The sequence below is a fragment of the Glycine soja genome, chromosome 11, assembly GCF_004193775.1.
Source record: "Glycine soja cultivar W05 chromosome 11, ASM419377v2, whole genome shotgun sequence".
Classification (NCBI taxonomy): Eukaryota; Viridiplantae; Streptophyta; class Magnoliopsida; order Fabales; family Fabaceae; genus Glycine; species Glycine soja.
The window spans coordinates 13,905,612-13,920,598 of record NC_041012.1 but is presented as its reverse complement, the minus strand read 5'-3'; the positions used below and the strand labels follow the sequence as shown (position 1 = coordinate 13,920,598).

Below are 14,987 nucleotides of genomic sequence, written 5' to 3'. Positions count from 1 at the left end.
TTAAGTGATTTATAATATATCTATTTTTTGTGTACATATATTAAAATTTTATAATTTTACTAACAGAATAATAATAAATAAATAAAATATATATTACCTAATAATTTAAATTTAAATTAATTTTTTATAAATACATATAAAATTAAGGTCTTAGTGGGAGGCCTAAGGGCAATGGCCTAATTGACCTTAGCATTGCTACGGCACTATCTCGGCTAAATGCAATTTTGCAAGATTATCATGAAATATGAAGACCCCACTACTTTTAGAGAAGACAATTTTTTTTCTCTCATAATGTATCTTCCTTCCAAAATAATTTTCTTGGAGGTATGACCTTCAATAAATGTAAACACCTTCTAATAATCAAAAATCTAATTCACTTGGTTGAATAGAATATATAAATTGTTATAAACCTTCTATAGTTGTCTACAATTTATATAAATTAAAAAAAAATACCTTCTAAAGTAAACTTCAAGAAAAAAAAATATTTTACATACAAGTTATATATTAGATTTTTTTGTGAACATATGTGACTTGTTTGCCAACATATGAGGGTTTTTTTTCTTTACAAAAATTAAGAACAAATAATTTTTTGATTAGTTGGCCTAAAACTCTCGCATGAGCTGCTTTAACCTTGGGTCAACACACTACTAAACAATCAAATTTTTTATTTCCTTTCAATCTAAATAGATCATGTGTTTGATTTCACTTTGAGTTCTCTCAAATGACGTTGAAATATTAATTAATATAATATTAGACAAACTTTCACATATTTGATTCATGAGATTTTAATTTTAAGTTGAGAATTAATTTTGAATTAAAACAATTTTAAATAACTTTTGGGTTGAATAAATTTTTATTTACTACTACCTTACTTTTATAATAAAAATATTTAAACATTGATTACATTATTAAAAATAAATTTTAACCAAATAAAATCATTTTTAATATAAAACCAATTTGCCAACATTGGTCCAAACACCCACTAAACAATCGGCCATCTCAGCCTTATCACACCCTTCAACAACCCAATCAGCCATAACATCAAAAGACAACCAAATTTCTGAAACCTCAGACATCATAGCGATGCCTTCACTTCACAATCATGCTCGAACCTATCTTTACCTTGTAACATTATTGCTATTTTCACTCCACCGCAGCTAGCTTCATCCATGCTATATGCTACCACAAGTTTGCCGCATTGACCAGCCACCGCATTACATCATCGATCCAAGCCATGCAGGACCTTCCAAAACCACAAAAGTCACCGAAACAACTTGCACACCATCATCCATTTGTCTTTATATTTTTCACTTCTTGTGCAAATTCAATTGTCACCCTTTTGTTTTTTTCTTGCTCCACTTTGGTGCTGGTTTGACTTGGTTAGAATTTGTGTTATGCTTGCATTTAGGTTTTACAGTTTTGGGCTTGTTTCTTTTTATTGATGAGTGGGTTTATTATGTGGCAGTTGTTAAAAAGTCCCTTAATTATTGAATTTTTTATGTGGAAATCGAAGATTAGGTCAAAATATACACTATGTTTAATCAACTAAGTTAGACCTTCTTGACCTTAATTATTGAATAGGCCTCCTTTTCTACTACTTGTTATTACATTTAGAGCAAATTACAATTACTTTCCCTAAGATTTGCACTAATTACACGTGTCTTTTCTCCTTTTTTTAACCATTTCTTTGGCATCCACTACTTTGACTGTGTTAATTTGCCGTTTAAAAATTAAATTTAATTTACATTAATTTTTTATTCACTTATGAAAATCCAAATTGTCCCTGGCTCTAAGTGACCCAAACAGTGTGAGCCTCAATACTGTTTTGTTCTCAGCATCACCTTCTCCTCCGTTATGGTGCTAGGTCTTCTCCTTTCGTGCTCATGTTCTCCTCCCAATGATAGGTAATCTCCATTCATTCATCTCAGAATGCCAAAAAATGCAAGAATCTCTTCCATCTCAGTTGAACATCATAAAAAAAACAAAAAATAAAATCAACATCATGAACATAACCATGAACTAGAAAGCTTCATCCACAAAAACAAATGAGCACTAGCTTCATCAGACTCAGCAATAATAGTGACTCGTAAACATTTAACAATGGTGTGCCAAAAGATAAGGGTTTTATACGAATGAGATGTGGATAACTTAAGGATTACAATTTTCATAAAAGCCAGGTATCAAGCATGTGATCTAAAAAATAAATGAAATTAATACTGTTTACGATGGAGGAAGTGTAGTGTAACGAAATCATAAAAGTTAAAAGATTTTGTCTAAAATAAAAAAAGAGAAAATATATTTGTAATTAGTGCAAATCTCAAGGGAGATTGCAATAATTTGTTCTTAAATTTACTTAAATAATCTGGGCAATTATTTAATCATATATAATTCTACCCATTATCTTTCTATGGTTACTTACTAAATATTTTAATATTTATATTTGGTATATTTTTATAGTATATCTACATAGATAAAATTATAATTCTATATTTTTATAGTATATCTATTTCAAGTATAAATTAAAAAAGAATGTAAATATATGATAAGTATGAATATAATATATAATTATTTTAGTTTGAGTGCTAGACTTTTGTAATTGTTGATATTATGCTAACAGATACTTATTTTTTGTGTGTTTATAATGAATATTTTTAGATGTATTTTATTTTAAATTTGTTGAAGTTGTGAAATATTATAAAATACATTTACTGTTAAATATTTTAAGATTATATTTTTATTCATTTTGAAGATATTACTTTTAATTACTATGTTATATCGTTGAAGTTTTGAATCATTAATCTCATCATCACATAAATTAAATGGTTCTCGTTAGTATAATGAGATTTGTCCATCATCATCACCATCATCATCATTTCATTCTTTTACTTTAGTTTCATTAATTTTTCTTTTTAAATGTATTTATTTATAAAAACTATTATATGCTTCAGACTTTATAAGATATAATTTAATTATAATAAGGATTATTTATCTATAAAAAATATTATATATACTTGTTACTAATTTCTTAAATAGTATTGCATGATACTTTTTATATGTTATTTTTTCTCATTCTTTTTTTAGTGATTATCTTCTCATTAAAATAGATCCTTGTTTATCTTAAGAGAACAAAGTCTCAAATTGTTCTTTGTAAAATAACAATATACTCATATTCAACTTATGTAATTGTAGGAGTAGAGTAAAATAGTCAAATTGTAGCATATGAGAAAGTCATTGTTGTTGAAAAATAAGTAAAAGTAGATTTTTTTTGTAGAAGAGAAAACAAATCTAAAATAGGACCTTTTTGAACCTTAAGGAAACAAAAATTCAAATTATTTGTTCTAAAAACTTAAATCATAGAGGCAAAGAAGTCATTTTCTTTTTTCTTTTAAAAAAATGAATACGCTTATATTGTAGAAGTAAAATAAAATACTGAAAATTTAGAATATGTGGAGGTTGTTGATATTGAAAGAAAAAAAATCAGTAAAATTTAAACAATATTTAGAGAAATAAATAAAATTCAAGATAAGGCATTTGCTCACATTTATGGAGTGGAGTCTCAGACTTCTTGCTTTGGAGACTCGAATCATGGTTGAAAAAAAAATCATTACATCCTATATTAATGCGGAAGAAAACAGTCATAATTTTTAGGATGAATATGCAGAAAAGTAGTATATTCAAAAACATATTGAAAACAATGTTTATAGAAGAAACATTTTAAATGATCTTGCATGTTTATGGATCCCGTGCAAGTATCTTGAATTGGAAAAACATTTTAAAATCAAGTTGAAATATTATTTTTCATTCCAATGTAGGAGAAAAATATTGATCAAAATAAATCAGTTAACAAGGTAAAAGAAATGTTCATCTTATATAAAATAAAATTTTGTAACACGTGTGAAAAGAAAATAGATAAAAAAATTATTGATGATTACTAGAAGTAGTCATTGTTAACACGTGTGAAAAGAAAATAGTAGAAATAATATGCAAAAGGTAAGAAAGTAACAAAAGCTAGAAAGTAGTTAAATTTTGTTAATAATTTTTTGTTGATATTTATAATGTTAATGAACTGGCTAGAAAAAATCCTGACATAAAACTGATTGGAAAATGTTATTTATTAACAATCGGTTTTGGTTTTGCACCCCTTCTTCTCACTTTAGCTATAAAGTGCTTCCCACAAATTTGCTTGATCACAAGTAAGTTACTTTTTATAATTTCAAGAGTTATATGATCAAAATTAATTTTCATGCCATGACAAATGTGAGATTCCTTGGATGAGCAAAGAGAAAAACGATGAAGAATTTATATTGCAAAAATGATTTGTAGACATCCAATTAATATTTTTAAAATTGGACCTATCACTAAACCGATTCAAGATATTGATTCAAGGTTTAAAGGTTAAACTCTGATCAAACCGGTATTAATATATAATAATAATCATTATATAACATAAAAATTCATATTAAATAAATATAGTAATATAACTTTATAACACTAAAAACTAAAGTAAGAACATCATTTAATAGGTTTATAATTTAATAAGATATGTTATTAAAATTTAACATGTAGAATAAATTATAAAATGGGAAATTAATATAATACTATAAAATTATAAAAGATTAAGATATAAAGAAATAAATAAATATAAATTACTAAATTATACTTTTTATAAAAAAAATTTATAATAATTAATAAAATAATTTATACGTATTTGTAAATCTTATTAAATGTATGTTTGTTTATTTTAAAAATATTCTAGATTAAATTAAAAATGATTTTTTTAAAACAAAAATACCGATTCAATATTGCTTTTCAGTACCAATTCAATGATTTTTATCAATTTTATGTCAATCCAACCAGTTCTAAAATAGTCGATTTATTAGAGTAAATGGATTGGTCACTAGGCCAATTCTTGGTTCAACCAAACCGCCCAATACGATCCGATTTTTAAAACAATGCACCCAAAAATGTGCATGAATTTAATTGTTATGAAGGTACATTGTCAATATAGGTGGCTAGAGACAAGGGAGAGATGCAAACAAAAAGAACCAAAAGAGAAGTTGTATACACCATAAGTAGAGGTGTTTGTGCTGAGGTTTGGTACAGTTTTAATTTAAAATTAGTTCGAATCAAATAATAAAATTAATTGTGGTGTAGTTTGGTTCTATTTAAAATATTTATAAAATCTAAACCAAACCAAACCAATTTTTTTGGTTTGGTTTGGTTTGATTTTTGGGATTTGAAAATTCTAGTAGTAAGTATATAAAAAATACTTAAAAAATTTAGTATTAATTGGACAAAACGTGGATAATAATACTAACTAGTTCAACAATCAACAATATAAATGAACAACAATTACACTTAAAGTTAAACAATAATTGTTTTCAATTTAAATAATAATAATTCAACTTAAAAGTAACCATTCAACTTAAATAATAAATCATTTAATGTAAAAGTAAAAGTAGAACATAATACTTGCTTCCAAGTTCCAACGAGTGAACTTCTAAAGATAAATATCATAAGAAGGGATGTTGAATTGTAATTTAAAAAATTTTAAAACCTTTTGCAAGTAAAACAAAGTTTTTTGTCTAATAAAACTTTGTAACAGATATTTTGAAAACCCTATCAGGCGATATAAATACATTTTTGAAAACACAAGATATATATTAAAGTCTAAAAACAAATTCATACCCTTAGTTAGATAAAGCTAAAAGAAAGCAAGAAAGATCAGAGTAGGAATTTTTAAACCAGTTTGTCTCTATAACTGAGACTACATCCAGTTCTTGTCAAACCACCAAGTTTCAGTAACTTCTCATAAGTTATAAGTATTATTTACTGTCATTTTTTGCTCTTAAAAAAAATAAGCTATATCTCAAGCTTGACAAACAACCCAATACTCTTTGTCTTACCAAGCCACAGTTGGCTCTAAACAAATAAAAAAGGATTTGTTGTTTGGGATTGTTCATTGACTAAAACTATGAATATACAATCAGCTCTTTAGTCTTTTCTCTCGATATGTTCAAAGTGTTTTAAAGCTTGCTTCACCCATAAGCAACACACTCGCCTGGGCGAGTATGTTTCTTCAGCATTAAGCCACAAATTCGCCTAGGCGAGCTACAGCTTGCCTGGGTGAATTTTCCTGCACCCCTTGGCTGTTTTCTATAAATAGCCATGCATATGTTGAAAAAATAATCATCCAGTTGTAGAGAAAAATGTGAGAAGCCGAGGAAGAAGAAGAAAATGGAAAGTGGAGTCCAGGCGTGGCAGAGTTGTGACCATGGATCGCATCCTTCATCATTTCTCTTGTTAGTTTTGTGCTCTACGCAATGATCAGTTAGTTTTTCTTAAGGATTGGATATAATCTTTGTACCCTTATATATCCTTTTTGATATTTTATATATATATATATATATATATATATATATAAATCTTTTCTACTCATTATTGGTGATTTCATTCTACTCATAATGCTTGATTCTATTTGATCACTAGTTTCATGAAATTGGATTTTAAGTTTGACTGGGAAGCACTTTTAGAATTTGAAATGAATGAAGTTACTCTTTACGTTATGTTGCTAGGAATAGAGCATAACACTTTGATTGCAAAAAACACGAGATTATGATTGTAATGTTATGGTATTTACTTCATATGTGAGGGATCGATATTTAATAAATATTCTTAGGTCCCAAGTGCGAGGGATCGACTTGGGGTAACTTAATGTATGCATCACTAATGTTAGAAAATGATTCATATATGTTAATCTTATTAGGATATTAAGGGTATGAATGATGAAATCCAATCCTACATTTTCTTGAATTAATCAACTTCATTTTTATTGTTTTCGTAACTGTACGTATTTTTGACGCACTAAATTCCGTTATTTCCGATAGTTCCATAAATTCTATTATTTCATTACTTTAAATTTAATTAGTTAAACAAACCCATGATATTTTGACTAAAACTTGTACATAACTATTGAACTGATAACTTTTATCCAAATAAATTAAGTAAACTCAAGTCCCTATGGAGACGATCTCTTTTTACAAATATATAACCTACGACGACAATTGGTACGCTTGCCAAAAGTCTAACATCTATTGATGGAGATCAACATTTTCATATCTTGGACTTCATTTATTCTCACTACTACAAAAGCAGCTTACTACGTCAGCAATTCAACGACGGTTTCAAAGAAACGTCGTAGAAGCTCAACCGGTGGCATATCCGTAATTAAGAGCTTCAGAACGACGACGTTTGCCACTACCCGTCGTAGACATCCAGCTGTTGTGGCGATTCGTATTTAGCTGGGTAAGTTACAAAGACGGTTTTTTGGAAAGAACCGTCTTTGTATCGTAAATGGTAGCACGTGGCAAGCATGTGAGTGGGCCGACGAGTATACAAAGACGGTTCACTGGTGAGACCGTCGTTGTTTTTAAAGTATTTTCACGTGACAGCCACGTGATTTGAGGATTTAAAATCCAAAGACGGTTTTATCCAAATACCCGTCTTTGGATTGTTGGTGGTTTCACGTGTAGGTCACGTGATTGGAGGCGTTAAAATACAAAGACGGTTTTTGGCTAACACCCGTCTTTGTATGGTTACAGTATAAACACGTCATCAAAGACGGTCCTGCCGCAACACCCGTCTTCGTATTGTTTGTGGTACACGTGGATTGCACGTGATTTAATGCATTAACATACAAAGACGGGTTTACCCGAAGAGCCGTCGTTGTATGTTTAGTATAGACACGTGGCGGCCCCCTGGTGGTTGTTGTTGTTGTCATTCAAAGACGGTCTTTGGTAGGACCCGTCGTTGTATCCTAAATTCTATCACGTTTACGGCACGTGCTTCTTACTATCTTTTACGTTGGCGCGCCGTATCACTTCTTTTCTCCATTTTTTTGACTACTTACTATTGCTTTGGCGCCCTAGCTACACAGAGCATCTTCTCCGACAAAGACCATCGTCTCCGACAACCACCATCTCGTGTCCGTTGCGTCTCGTTCCGTTTGAAGCCGCCGCCGACAAAGGTATGGGTGCATTTAGCTCTTCTTTGTGTATCCCTTCATTTGCATGTGTTATATTCCTTCATTCATGTTATGATTCTGCTTCATTGTCGTCTCAGGCCCTTGGTTGTTGTTGGTTGTCTTCATCGTGGTCTACATTGTACTGTTTAAGGAAGATAAGCTGGTTCCATAAGGTAAGATACATTGTGTGTTTTGTGAGAGAAAGTACGATTTTTGTCTACCTTCTTATGTAACCTGCAGCTATGGGTTGTAAATTTATTTTTTTTTTGCGTTTCAGTGGGGTTTATGTGGGGCTCATTGATGAAGCTGACTTGCGAGCAGTGAGTGAACGACTTTCGGGAACAGCCTGCTGCCATCCTTCATCAGTGGTGTGTCATCCTGTGCCACATTATCAGTTTCGTTGAGCGTTTGGTCTAAGTTAGTACACTGAACTTGATGAAACCCATGATGTTTAATTTGAGCTTCAGATTTACTGTCTTCATGTTTAGTTGTGTCTGTAATTGAATAAACTGGAGAATAAATTATATATAAGTATGTTGTTTGTAAAAGTTTTATTTGATGAATTACATAAGTAAATTGATTTATTTTATAATTGTCGTTAAGATGAAACATTTTGGTAGTTGCAGTAGCTTGTATGAAATGTTATGAGTACTGATGGAAAGAGTTGAATCTCCCTCTGAACCCCTTTTCAACTCAGCCCTTAACTAACTCTCTAATTATTCAACTAACTATGGGGGTTACATATTAATACTGGTGATTTCTGATTCTGATCCTGGAAAGGTACTTGAGCCACTTCTAGAAGTCCTAGAATTAAAACTGAACATCTTAACTTCATCAAAAGAAGGGTAACCACTGTATGGTAAAGCACATTCAGCTCTAGACCACGTAGTAGCTGATCTTATTTTTCCAAGCAAACTCATTTCCATGTTATCTTCATCAGACTCAATGCTGTCAATTTCCACCTCCAAAATTTTCACAACCTGCCTCATTGTTGGTCTAATACTAGGGTCTGTATGTGAACACAACAAACCCAAATGAAGAAATCTCTCACCTTCCTCTATGGTGTATCCCCCTTTAGCCTTCAACCTTTCATCAATTGCACTGTGCAATTGGCCTTGCACCATTAAGGACATCAGCCATTCAATTAGCCCCGGCTTATGTTCTTCAATAGGTCTTCGTCCGCAAATTACTTCCAACACCAATATTCCAAAACCAAACACATCAGACAAAGTTGACGCTGTTCCTCTTTGAATCACTTCAGGAGCAATGTATCCTAGTGTCCCTATTACTCTTGTTGTGCTGACCACTTGTCCCTGATGATCATGCATACGAGCCAATCCGAAATCTCCCAGCCTTGCATTCATGTCCTTATCAAGAAGAACATTGTTTGCTTTAATGTCCCTATGCAAGACCTTAACTTCCCAACCCTCATGCAGGTATAGAATCCCTGTGGCTACATTTTTCAAAACTTGAATCCTCTCTTCCCATGTTAGCATCATTCCCTCTTCACACTCAAATATCCATTTGTCTAAACTTCCATTGCTCATGAAGTCATAAACTAGAATCAAATTTCCCTTTTCTTTTTTGCACCAGCCTCTTAATCCTACTAAATTTTTGTGCTTCATTCTGCCAAGGCTTGAAACCTCGGCCAAAAACTCTCTCATCCCTTCTTCCCTTTCTTGAGGAATTCTCTTGACTGCAACTTCTACCCCATGCAAAACCCCTTTATATACCTTCACGGTCCCTCCTACAACAGCCACATTCTCTTCAGAAAACCCCCTTGTTGCTGCATCGATCTCATGGAAACCTATCCTGTGAGGCCAATACTCCAGTTCCCAATCTTCAACTTCTTCTTGTGTCTTTCTTCTGCGGAGAACGAAAAATGCTACATAACCAAAACCAATGATTAACACAAACACAATACTGGTGACACCTACCGCGAAAGCTTGTGCTCCAGGAAACCACTTTTTATGATGAACAAATGAAGGCAAATTTTCTGTCACTAATGCATCACCAATTGAAAAATTTGAATCACTAAAACTCCAAGCAAGAATCTTAGCACTGTCTATTATCCTCCCTGTTGAATAATTATTTGATATCAGTAGTGATGTTTTTGTTCTTCAACTGGGTGTTGACATCAGCCACAAACAGTTCACTTTTCCTGGTTCCTGATGCTGTAGTAGTCTTCGTATTGTGAAATTTGAAATTAATATTGTTGCAAAGGCAGAACAATGGAAATTTCAAAATATGAAAGTGCGAACTCACATGTGGAAATCTATCAATGAATTTAGCTGCATTAGCAAGTTCAGTGGCAGCTCTGATTTCTTCATTTGTTGCCCCATCCTTACCATAGGCAATGTTTTCTTTGATGCTGCAACTGAAGAGTATTGGTTCCTGACTGACAAGGCCTATAAGCTTTGGTTAAGGATTGACCCCAGGCCTAAACCAGCAACCACTCCATCTTGCACTGCAGTCCTGTAAGCTTTGGTTAAGGATTGATTGTATTGAGCTGTAGCTTGACTCTCGCCTGTAAATGATGCAACCTGCATTGGAGGAATGTGTATCTTTTATATTCTACTGTCTACAAACATGTAAAAGAACAAGATTGACAAGTTCCATTATGAAGATTGGCATACTTGTCGAATTGAATCAATTGTGCGCTCTACTACAGTTGCTGCTTCAGAATAAGCTGCTTGTCCACGGGATGGCAACATTGCAAAAGTAAAGCTCATCATGGAACCAAAGATTACAAGAGGTGGAATACAAGATAGAAGGACAAGGGTTAGAAGCCAACCCTTGATGAATGCTATGACTAAACGTCCTAAAAAACATGCCACACACTGTATGAATTTTCTTACCTGGTATTATCACACAAAGGATAAAGAAAAAGTTAATTTTTATTTTTATTTTAATTTTGTTGTAGAGGAAATAGTGATGATTTGGTAGTTGTAGCTTTTCATTAATACCTTCTCTCCCAGGGCTTCTTGAATAAGAAGTGTGTCACCTGACATCCTTCCAACAACCTCACCAGTATTGGTTTCCTTGTCAAAGAAGCTGATATCTTGCCTTAAAATTGCTCTGAGGTATAAGCCTCTTATTCTTGCTGCTTGTCTCTCCTCGGTGGACACCCAACAAGCAACCTCTGAGTAATCGTTTACCCAACATATCCAACCATGAACACTCCTTCATACTTGATTCACTTCTTGTTTGTTCTTTTAATTGGTTACTTTCATCCGATAGTCTTCATGATGCAAACCATTTACCTTTCAAAATTTTACCTATACCTCAATTTTTTTCTTGTGTTTTTCGTGTAATTATATAATGAAAATATAATTTATCTCTAACTTAGAGATTTTTCATTTGTTGTTTGTATAAATGTTGTTAATAAAAATACAGAATATATATCCCTAACTTTTGGCTTGTTGTTTACATAAATGCTCTTACTAATGGAACGTGATTGAAATGAAGATAGTAAGACACAAAAATACTTTGTATAAATACTGAGGCTTGAAATACTCCTTGTGATTATTATTAAGAGAGTGCAAACTAAAGAAAATATTACTGAACTGAAATGGAACAAAACACTTTGGTTAAAAAACCTTAGACTTGATTTCAGCTGCTAGCCCTTATGGGCAATCCATTATTCATTATAGTAAATGTTAGTTAGTATCTTATCACATCATGCTAAAAAATGATTAGGTTGCTCTAGATCAGTATATGTCTATGATCTATGGTTCCGATTTATTTTATATGCAACTTATGAAATTATAAGACTGACTTGGTAGGGTTGAATTGTCGATCTAAATAAAAAGAATTTTGTTTCAACTTGAATACATATTTTGATGAATTTTGTTTAAACTTATATTAATTTATTATGATGAATTATCTTAGATTCATGTTTCATGCATTTTGATGATATTAATTATATATATAATGAATTTATATATCTATTTTAAAAAGAATCTAATTTAGGAACATCTCTAATAAATTATAAGGTTGTATAAATGAATTAAAATTTATATATTCTCTTTTATGATCTCTAATTAAACTATGAAAAATTAATAAAATAACAACTAAGAAGCTGTCTATACTAGTATATTCAATTTTTTTCTTCCTACCCTTAAAAGTAAGAATCTGTCTTAATTTATTTTGCTTTTCTCAATACATCACAGGACCTATTTTTATTTATTATACCATGTGTTTTTTTATACATGTGTGTGACTTGCTTGGTCGGCTTTTCACTCAATGAACAATACTAGTGGCACTGTTTTTTTAACAGTATTTTTATCATTGATTGAAAAGGTTTAAAATTTATTAGGTGATGAGTAGTACTTCTAAATATATATACAAAAAGAGTTATTAAATGGCCTGTGTGATCCATCAAAATTCAAGATTTTTAATAATAATATATTTGAACCAATCATATAGATAATGTTGAAGAAAAAGATCCAGATAAATACAGTGTTACTAAAATGGTCTTCATTCCTATTAATTATTTCAGAACTTCAGTTTAATTCTAAACCATCATTTTGTTGAAGTTAGCAAGAGAAACAGAAGGGTACAGCAGAGGGGGCTTGGTGGGGGCTTGTTGTCTATTGTAGGGCAGGGTGGGGGCTTGTTGTCTATTGTTTGTTTTTGTTCCTGCTAGTACAGGATTCCTTCTATGTATATCTTGAAGTACCTCTGGTACTTTTTATTAATATAAATTATCTTTGCATTTCAAAAAAAAAATATACTATTTAATACCTTTAACAACTAGAAAGAGTAAAAAAAAATAATAAGAACAGAAATACCAAGATATTAATGGATGTATAAAATTATGAATGATTCATATATTACTAGGATGTTCTTATATGATAGTATTGATATACTGTTATACAATGTACAAGATTTATTTGTTTAATCATAATAAGTGCAAATTATTGTGACTGCTTTACTTAATGGATGTCTTACGATTGAATTTCATTGTGACACACAATATGTTATGCTTAATTTTGGACACCTTGTGGATTTTGCATTAATGTAATTAGACGTCATTACTTTTTACCTGATGCTATGTGATTTACTAAATTCATATATACATGTGTAGTGGTTTTTTGATCGATCACCGCTAACAGAAGAGACCATGACCACACTCCGGCATAAATGGGCGGCCTATTTTATCCAAATGAAGAAATGCGAACCAAGAAAAAATTTGATAACTTAGGAACAGTTTTCGTGTAGGCCAGAATTTTATTTGTCTGCTGAGAACAGTACATTGTTTAGATAACTTGAGTTGTATATTGAATTTAATTTTCTCTCAGCTTGAACAATTTCCTATCCAGCCCTTCAATGTGGCCGTGTGCCTTGAACAGTATATTGTTTCAGTTAATGCTTGAGTTGTATACTGAATTTAATTTTCTCTCTGCTTTTTGTTTCACTTAACATTTGATAACTAACTTTTTTGCTTGTACTTAATTGTCTATCATAATGTTGTCGTGTCATTAACTTTTACTGCTACAATTGCTGACTTTAAACCCAGCTAGGTAACTTCTGCTCAGGGTGGTGCTGACAAGGACTACAAGGAGGTACCCCCACCTCCTTTGTTTAAACCTGCAGGTGACCTGAAATTACCATCAGGGTGGTGGTCACTTTGTTGTTCCTCTAAATTACCATATTTAAGTCTATGATCTATTGGGTTTGTTTGTTCTTGTTGTTGCTACAGGGGGACACATCAACCAAGCTGTGACCTTCAACAGATCTTATTACAAGGTAATCACTTCAATGAACAAATGGTTGAGTCACTAGGGATCCTTAATTAAGCTCTGTGTCTTAATTTAATGACTTTAAAATCAACAGACATTATATATCATGCATGTATCCTTCTAAGAAGCATTTTCATCTGCTTTTAGGATTTTCAAAGTGCTTATATCATCTTTTTATTCCTTAATTATGTGCTCTTATGATTAAATTTGACTAATTAAATGTATATTTCTCCCGATTATTATGATTAGGTTCAAATTATAGGACAATTGTGCACGTACTATAACCTGAACAACCATCCACAAGGCTTGGGTTAAAAATAAAACCGTGGAACCAACACATTATTACTGCATAATTTGCTGTTAAAAAAAAAAACATTCCACGACGGTTCTAAGGAAACGACCGTCGTAGAAACGTGATGTTTCTAAGACGAACCTACAAAGCAAACCGTAGTAGTATTAATTCCCTATTTTACGACGGTCGTCGGCAACAGAAGACCGTAGTAGTATGAATACAAGTCTACGACGGTCCATGCCATACAACCGTCGTAGAACACGTTTATCTCAACGACGGTGTTGTTACGTGACTGTAGTAGTATTAACACCGTCTCTTACGACGGTCGTCCGCAACAAAACACCGTTGTAGTGATAGGACCCTTCTACGACGGTTCTGGGTAGACAACCGTCGTAGTCTGTTGTTACTTCTACGACGGTGGTGTCCCCATGCCCGTCGTAGTCTGTTGTTACTTCTACGACGGGGCTGTTGACAGCCGTGTTTGAATTGTGGACCTTTCTACGACGGTCCTTTGGAAACAACCGTCGTAGAACAAGATTATGTCTACGACGGTGCTGTCCTTATGGCCGTCGTAGTCTCTAGTAAGTTCTAAAGACGGGGCTGACCGACAGCCCGTCTTAGAATTCTGTAATATCTACGACGGTTTTCTATAACCGTCTTTGAAAGCCATCGAATTTATTACGTCGTCGCAGACAACGACGGTCTTCAACCGACGTAGTATACCCATTTTAACCGACGTTGAATTCTGCTTTTGTAGTAGTGTCTTCACAAGACTTTGTTAGATCTTCTTAAATTCTTCTCTTAAATGCCTTATCAGTTATGGCTTATGCTTGCTATTGTATGAAATATCAAACACAAATTAGCAAAACATAATCAAATGATGGATCGGATGTTGCTTTTATCATTTGTATTTGTTTGCATCTAATCA

At 32.1% G+C, this 14,987-nt stretch overlaps 1 protein-coding gene across 1 annotated transcript; it reads right to left on the bottom strand.

The window, feature by feature from the left end:
- Positions 1–8,760: 8,760 nt before the first annotated feature.
- On the bottom strand, positions 8,761–14,786 carry LOC114372944 (L-type lectin-domain containing receptor kinase VII.1-like). Its single transcript, XM_028330512.1, has 6 exons — positions 14,742–14,786; positions 14,403–14,568; positions 10,990–11,165; positions 10,660–10,881; positions 10,470–10,566; positions 8,761–10,100 (listed from the first exon to the last, which is right to left on the bottom strand). Exons 1-6 carry the CDS (start codon positions 14,784–14,786, stop codon positions 8,761–8,763), a joined length of 2,046 nt encoding a protein of 681 aa, XP_028186313.1.
- Between the last annotated feature and the right edge of the window lie 201 nt (positions 14,787–14,987).